Raw genomic sequence first — 9,116 nt, forward strand, 5'->3', positions numbered from 1 at the left:
TTAACTCTCTGATAAAGATGCTAACTATTGTGTGTACAATAAATATTAAAAATCATCCTTTCTCATATCACTAACTGACACTCTATCATACCTAGGTTCTTTCAGGTAACACAATAGAATGGGTGGAGAAAATCAGTCTGCAGTATCAGAATTTGTGCTTCTGGGACTCTGTCACTCATGGAATACTCAGATATTACTCTTTGTAATATTTTTGGTGCTTTATCTCATCATTGTTCCTGGAAATATTGTCATTGTGACCTCAATCATAACTGACCCTCATCTCTATTCCCCTATGTATTTTTTGTTAGCTAACTTGTCCTTTGTTGACATGTGGCTTTCCTCAATTACCACTCCTAAGATGATCATAGACTTTCTCAGAGAGGACAAGACCATTTCCTTTGGTGGCTGCATGTCCCAGGTCTTCCTTGCCCAATTAATTGCAGCACTTGAGATGGTGCTCCTGGTGGTCATGGCCTATGACCGCTATGTGGCCATCTGCAAACCACTTCACTACTTCACCATTATGAGCCTACAAAAGTGCATTGGGCTGGTGGTGACCGCCTGGACCATTGGCTTTGTGCATGCCCTGAGCCAAGTGGTTGTCATTGTGCACTTGCCTTTCTGTGGCCCCAGGGAAGTGGACAGCTTCTTCTGTGATAGACCACTGGTAGTCAAGCTCGCCTGCATGGATCGCCATAATATAGAAATTTTCATGAATATTAACTGTGGGTTTGTGGCTATAACTTCCTTTGTTATGCTACTGATATCCTACACACATATTCTTATCACCGTAAGCAAAAGCTCTAAAACTGGTGCATCTAAGGCCCTGTCCACATGCAGTGCCCACATCGCAGTGGTGGTGCTTTTCTTTGGGCCTTGCATCTTCCTCTACGTGTGGCCACTCAGCATCACCTGGATGGACAAATTTCTTGCTGTGTTTTATTCTGTATTTACTCCTCTCCTCAATCCAGTCATTTATACACTGAGAAACAAAGAGATGAAAAATGCTATGAAGAGATTCAGAAGCTACTACATAGATTGCAAGAGAAACACTTAATGCCTAAATATCTAGTGATCCTTCATTATCATGGTTATCATGGAATTATCTACTCAATCTTCTTATGTGTTTAACTTTGTTAAATGAGATCTAAATTTATTTTAACAAAGGAGTATATACATCCTATTGGGCAGCATCTTGATAGACTGTGGGTTTTTAAAATTTTTCTTCTAATTTCATTTAGAAAATAAAATGTTTCTGTAGCATGGAGTCTTCACATCAATGTTTGCACTTACATTTTGTCCAAAACAATGTGTGGTAATAATTTTTATCTTAACCCTATTTTCTATTCAAATTCTTATTGAAGCCAAAAGTGAAAAAATAAAAAGGATTAAATAGAAACAATAAACTACATAGAGCATAACAATGGAAATTATTTTTATTGGATTCCTTAACTCAATACAAAATAAACTTTTATTGAAAATATCTTTTTACAAATCAATGGAAAATACATATGAGGTTAACTGAACTGAAAGAAGTTTCATTGAATGTTTTAATAACAAAGCATCTTTCATTGTAAATAATATTTCCAAAATTAAATAAAGTTAATTTTATTTTTAGTAAGTTATTTTCAGTAAGTAAAGTTATTTTTAGTAAGTCAATTCATTTCTCTGATTCTCCAAGATATTATTAAAATATCACTTAATCAGAGAGACTTAACAATTGAAATTATGTGAATGCCTTAAAGAGGAATTTTACAATATGGAAACAAAATCAAAATACATAGAGAAATAGACAAAAATTCTAAATAAGTATTCGAATATACCTTTCAATAATTAATAGAGAACATGATCAAAAATTCATGGAGATGTGGTTGATCTGAAAATCACCATGTAGCAATTTTTCAGCAAGTGATACATAGAACATTTGGACCAAAAACATCAGAATAGTTCTTATTTTCAATGGCAAACAAAACATACAATGAGTTGGACCATATTCTAGGCTATAAAATAAGTCTCAACAAACTTTAATATATTTGGGTCACAAAGAAATTTGTACTGAAATTTTTATAAACAACTTTTTTTTAAACAGGGAGAGAGAGAGAGAGAATTTTAATATTTATTTATTTATTTATTTTAGTTTTGGGCAGACACAACATCTTTGTATGTGGTGCTGAGGATCGAACCCCGGCCACACGCATGCCTGGCGAGCGCACTACCGCTTAAGCCACATCCACAGCCCAATATAAACAACTTTTAAAAAATTATTTTTAGTTATAGATGGACACAATACCTTTATTTAATTGTTTATTTTTGTGTGGTGCCAGGAATCGAACCCTGTGCCTCATGCATGCTAGGCAAGTGCTCTACCAGTGAACCACAAACCTCAGGCCCTATCACAACTTTATTTTAATGGTCCAAAATGAAAACAGCCTAATATCTCTCACCAGATGAATCAAAACCCAGATTACAGTACAAACATAAAATAGAACACTGCTGCTCAGAAATAAAAGTAAGTGTTCTGTTCATAAACACAATATATGGGTGAAGGTATACTGAGTGGTAGATACCAGACCAAAAGGAAGACAAACTTATTATATACTACTTATATAAAATTTAATTTCTATATTTATAGAAAATGTAACATGAAGTGAGGAATAAGACACCCATTAATGTTTGTCTTGAAGAAAGAGTGTGTGGAGAGACTGAGAAAGGGATTATCGAGGAGCAAGGCAACTTCGGGGGAACAAGGCATAAACATGTCCACTAGCCTGATCATGGTGATGTTTTCATAATTGTGAACATATATAGGTAAAAGTATATTGAACGGAATATTTTATGGTCCATTTAGTATGTATCAATTGAACCTTGAGAAAGTTGTTTTATCATTTAAGAGGTCAAAAAAAGTGTATTTTAAACTAACATCTATTTGATTTTTAAAACATCTAAGGATATTAATAATTTGACATGCAGTACATAACTGTCAAGACATCAGGTAATCATAGATAATATTTTTAAATATTAAAGTAAAGCACTTGCCTGGCATGCACAGGGTACTGGGTTCGATCCTCAGCACCACATAAAAATAAAATAAAGATGTTGTGTCCACCGAAAACTAAAAAACAAATATTAAAAAATTCTCTCTCTCTCTCTCTCTTTTAAAAAAATACTCAGTGGACCAAGATTAGGAGCCTATTTAGACAACTTTGAAATGTGTTTGGGTGCACCATTAATGTAAAGCTTTCCTTCTTGGTCATGTAATACATTGATCAAGATAGAATCTCATTTGATTTAATGAACTGAAACATTAATTCAATGCAATTATGATTCACAGGTCAAGATGAATGAAGAGAATATATCCTTACTACTTGTAGATCAAATGACAAATAATATTTTTTGCCTTCATTTTTACTTTTTTCATTATTATTTTTATTTGTCCTTTTTAGGTATACATTAGAGTACAGTGTATTTTGACATATTATAATACATGGTGTATAACTTATTCTAATTGGGATCCCATTCTTCGTGGTTGTAAATAAGGTGAAATTTCACTGGTAATGTGGTAGAACTGCAAATTGGTGCAACCACTCTGGAAAACAGAATGGAAGTTCCTCAGCAAACTTGGAATCAAACCACAATTTAACCCAGTTTTCCCACTCCTTGGCACACACTGAAAGGATTAAAATCAGCATACTACAGTGATACAGCCACATAAATGTTTACAGAATGTCATTTCACAACAGCAAAGCTTTGTAACCAACCTAGGTGTCCTTCAACAGATGAATGGATAAAGAAAATGTGGTATATATTCACAATGGAATATCACTCAGCCATAAAGTAGAGTGAAATTATGGCCTTTACTGGTAAATTGATGGAACTGGAGACTATCATGCTAAGTACACTAAGCCACCCCCCAAAAAAATCAAATGCCAAATGTTCTCTGATATATAGACACTACCATACAATAAGTGGTAGGAGGGCAGATAGAAGTTCAATGGATTAGACAAAGGGGAATGATGGAAAGGGAGTGGAGATGGTAGTAGGAAATACAAGAGAATTAATCATATATAAATTTCCTGTGTTCATATAAGAGTAATATTCAAAACCACTAATTTTTAATCATGGGTTGATTTATTTGAGGTATCTCTGGTTTCCATGATCTGATTTCCAAAATATGCAACACTTGGTATTATTCAATATAGCAGTCCCAAAGAGATGCCCATGGTAAATTATTTTTATGATTCTTGTTCTGTCCAGGATACACAATAGGTAATTTCACCCAAGGGATCACTTCAGATGGTGAATATGTATCATGCTGAGGGAAAGCACTTCCACAGACACTACCATTACCCAACAATGATATTATCTCAATAACACTTTAGAATAAAAGACTAAAAGAAATCTGATCTTAGAGACAAGTTATTTTTAGTAAGTCAACTCATTTCTCTGATTCTCCAAGATATTATTAAAATATTTCTAGGTTTCACATGTTCTCACTATGCAAAGAATGACTTGTTTAGTCTCTGAAAATCAGAAACTAGTGCATGGGTTTTCTCCTCATACCCTACTCTTACTGGAATTTCCGTGGTTTTATTAGCACACACCACCAAAATGCCTCAGAGACAGTCCCTGGATGGCCACTCCATCTGAGCACCTCATAAAAATAAAATAAAGATGTTGATGTTACTCCATCAAAAATAGTATTTTATGGAAAAAGACTGTTAGTAAATACAGAGAAGCAAAGAGGATTACCTATCACATGTGAAGTGATATAAAACTCAGTTGGTACATGACTCAACATGACTAAAACTCATAACCTAAGAGCAAAGGAGGACATGGTGAGCTAGTGGGAGAAACATAGACTTTCCTTTTGTACCTCATCCAGTGCAGAATATTTCAGGCAATCTTTAGAATTTTCTAAATTTAGTTTCTCTTTGTAAAACATAAATATTAAGGATCTACCCGAATCGAATTTTAGGACTATTATTAGTTTAAAAATTTACTTCTAGGTAAGAAAATTGTACCTAAAATAAGATGATTTTTTTTTGCTATAGTTTAAACCCCATAAAGAAGCAAGTCAGCTTGTGTCTTTTCCCTTACTTTTCAATGTAATTATTTCAAGAGATAAAATTACCACCCTACACACATATTGTGGAAGTCACTCTGAGTTCAAGGTACAAATTCCCAAGGTGATTTAATGGCACCATTTATCCTATTGCCCTTTTTAGTTCCTGTTAAAATATCAATGGCTCCTGGGAATAGCAGGGTGAAAGTAAAGAAATTGGCACATTTCTATAAAGCAAGCAGCATGTAGGACATGTCCTTTGATGTGTATACCAGATAGCCTTGCTGAGTATGTGTGTGTGTTAATTTAGAGAGAAGGTAATGAGCATGTTTCTGAAAGTTGTCTTATATTTTTGTTTTACAGAAAGTCCTTGTCTGTGCAATAAAAATTTTGACAAAAAACAATTGGAAACTACTTCTGTAAGATTGAACTGAAAGAACAGAGAGGGAAAATGATTAATATTTATTAAAGATCGACTGAAAAGTCATAAAAGCTTAACTTCTCTATAGTTCTGTCTTATCTAAATACATTTTAGATTGAGTGGCCTCAAGGTTGCCCTTTTGATCAAGGTCACAAGGTTAGTAAGTAAGAGTGAGATTTCAGACCAATATGACAAATTAAAAGGAAATAGCTAGTCTACTAATATTCCTAACTATGCAATTAATATTAATGATATAAAATTAACTATTATAAAATTGAAAACAGCTAATAATAAAAAATATGATTTCTTCCTGGTAAATTGTTCCCTAAGAAAGTAAATATTCATATTTCAGCAAATTGCTCTCTCAAACACAGTTGAAATCTTTTTTTTCTTTTTTTAATACATTTAATTTAATTAATTAATTTATTTATTTTTCATGTGGTGATGAGAATTGAACATAGGGCCTTGCACGTGCTAAGCAAGCTCTCTACTACTGAGACACAACCCCTGCCCCTGAAGTCCTTTTTCCTATTAGTCATTTTCTCTTTCTTATTCCAACAGAACAGCTCTAGAACTAACTATTGAAAACTCACCCTGGACTGTTTCTATTGGTAAGAAATTAAGTTTATGGAAAAAGGGCTTATCAAGAGAGGAAGAACATTGGGGGTTGAAGCCCATGTTCACCAGGTTGACTGTGTTTATCTTTTCGGGCTGCATATATATTTCAAAATGTATAAAACTGGGCTGGGGTTGTGTCTAAGTGGTAGAGCACTCCCCTAGCAGGTGCAAGGCATAGGGTTGGATCCTCAGCAACACATATAAACAAATAAATTATATATATATATATATATATATATATATATATATATACACATACATATATATATATATATATATATATATATAAATGCATAAAACTGCACACTATGAATATAGGCAAGTTATTATATGGCCAATTGCACTAAAATAGAGGCTTTGTTAAAAAGATCTCAGATGGGGCTGGGGTTGTGGCTCAGTGGTAGAACACTCGCCTAGCATGTGTGGGACCTTTGGTTCTATCCTCAGCACCACATTTAAAAAAATAAATAAATAAAGGTATTGTGTACAACTATAACTAAAAAATAAATAAATAAAGATCTCAGATGTCACAATGCCTGTATTTTAAATTTTCTTTTTTTTGTTTTGTTTTGTTATTGTTGTTGTTGTTTTGGCACTAGGGATTGAACCCAGAGTTACTTTACCACTGAGCTAAATCCCCAGTCCTTTTATTTATTTATTTATTTTATTTCTTTTCTTTTCTTTTTCCTCTCTAGCTTTCGCATGAAAGGGAAAACATATGACCCTTAACTTTCTGAGTTTGGCTTATTTCAGTTAGAACAATGTTCTCAAGTTCCATCCATTTTCATGCAAAAACATAATTTCATTTTTCTTTATGGCTGAATGAAACTCCATTGTGTATATAAACCATATTTTCTTTATCCATTCATCTGTTGATGAACACCTAGGCTGGTGCCAAAGCTGATCTCTATGAGGTTTTTCTTGTCTCCTTGTTATGTTTTCCAATGTATGAACGGATTGATGTAACTCCTAACAAAGATGTACTCAAGGGATGTTTAAAGTAAAAAAACAAAAACAAATCCATGAAAACACAAAACACAGAACAGGAATATTTCACTCCAGGGATGTCTTTCAGTATTGAATATATTTCAGGCTAAGAGAAATCACTTCCACAGATACTCTCTTCCCAGAACAATGCTTGTCACCTCAAGTGTGTTTCCGAAGAGGATACTGAAAGAGAATGTGAGCTGACAGAACACTCATGCTGAGTAAGTCATTTCATGTTCTCTGTGATGCTCAAAGTCTATTTTAAAAGGATTTCTATGTATCTGTTTCACACAAACTGTTAGTCTTACAGTTGAAAATGACTGGTTTAGCTTCAGATATTTCCATAAAACATTGCACAGGGTTTTTCTTTGTCCCCTATTCTTATTGGAATTTCTGAGGTTTATTTAACAATAATGCACACACTACTACCATAATGCTTTGCCTCAGAGCTTCTCTCTGGTGTGAGTAGAGGGATTGCAGTTCTTTGACCAGAAGTTTCCAATGATCCTTGCTTAAATGGTCCATTGAATATGAATGAATAAAATTTTATATTAGAGAAATCATTGTATTCTAAGGTAACTTTTAGTGTAAAGATAGAAGTAAAATCCAATGCAAAGTGATATTCATACTGAAATAGTATTAAACGTTATAACCTGAGGAAAAAGGAAGATGGAACAAGGCACTAAGAGGATCGTGAAATTTCTTCCTGTGGATCTCATCCAATGTGTGTCTTGGCAATCTATTAAGTTCTTTGAGGAGAGATTCTCCTTGTAAAAAATAAATATCAAGAATCTCAGTTTTAGGATTATTATAGAAAATGATTTTTATAGAAAGCTATCACACCTAGAAGGAGAACCAAAATTTGTTACTATATTTTATTTATTTTAATCAATAAATAAATCTGTACTTTTAAATGTGGTACAATTTGATCTTGATATACCTGTACAATGTGGAATGAATAAACCAAGGTAATTGATATATACATTGTCTCAATTAATTGTTATTCATGTTGCAACATTTGAAATTTGTATTCTAGAAGTTTTAAAACATATAGTACACCACAGTACATGGTGGGTAGACACCTGTAATATTCTCAGAAATTCAGGAGACTGAAGCAATAGGATCCTAAGTTAGAGGCCAGCTCAGTAACTTTTTCAGGCACTACACAATTTAGTGAGATCCTATCTCAAAACAAAATGTAAAAGAGCAGGGGATACGGCTCAGTGGAGCGCTCTGGGATGAATTCCCAGGACCCACTCACCCCAATAAAATATATATTTAAGTCTGAGTTGGCTCCATTTTAGTCTCAGTGTTTCATAATTCTCCACAGATTTTGCCTAATTCAGTTAGCTGATTAAATAATATTCATTTAATTTATAGATTTTAAAATTAATGATGAGGTATGTATGTGAGTTTGTATCCAAATTTTCATATCAGATATTTATTATATGATCTTTCTTGCAGTTTTTATCTATAAGAAATTGAACAACTATACACTTTAGTGATAAGTTTATAATTAGTTTTATGATAAATAGAACAGCTACAAAGAAACTGTAATATTATGTCAAATCTTTTTACCATATTTCAATATGCCATGTCTTCCCAAGGACATCATCTAAATTTTTGCTATTTAGTATAAAGATTGCTGTTGTTTACCCATCCAGATCACTTTTACTGATCTGATCCTTTTAAACAGTGAACTGGAGCTAATTATCAGGTAACAACTCAAACATGTGTTAGATTTTCCCCTTCCTCTTCTCATTTCCTGCTGGTGAAAGAACACTCATAATGAATTATTTACATGCTAATCACGTTATTCTCTTGAAAAGCCAATCACAGTTATCTTTCTTTTTGAGCATAATACCAGATATGTTTAGCCCTGATTTTCCTCCATTTATACTTTTCAATTTCAGACATAGATGCTAAATGTCAATGTAAACATCAAATTCTAAAAGTCAAGTTCCTTTTTTATCTCCATAACTGACAATCTGTTCTTCTCTCAAGGTTATTTCAGAAGACACATTGAAT

The 9,116-nt window shown here is 33.2% G+C and overlaps 1 protein-coding gene across 1 annotated transcript; it reads left to right on the forward strand.

Moving 5' to 3' along the window:
- Nucleotides 1–118: 118 nt before the first annotated feature.
- Nucleotides 119–1,057, forward strand: LOC114085018 (olfactory receptor 4K3-like). The gene has a single exon (XM_027926175.2). It carries the CDS (start codon nt 119–121, stop codon nt 1,055–1,057), a length of 939 nt encoding a protein of 312 aa, XP_027781976.2.
- The last annotated feature ends 8,059 nt before the right edge of the window (nt 1,058–9,116 follow it).

This window comes from Marmota flaviventris, chromosome 2 (genome assembly GCF_047511675.1).
Source record: "Marmota flaviventris isolate mMarFla1 chromosome 2, mMarFla1.hap1, whole genome shotgun sequence".
NCBI lineage: Eukaryota > Metazoa > Chordata > Mammalia > Rodentia > Sciuridae > Marmota > Marmota flaviventris.

Excerpts from the sequence above, each read along its gene's own strand:
- LOC114085018 (XM_027926175.2), top strand. The coding sequence starts at position 119 with ATGGGTGGAGAAAATCAGTCTGCAGTATCAGAATTTGTGCTTCTGGGA.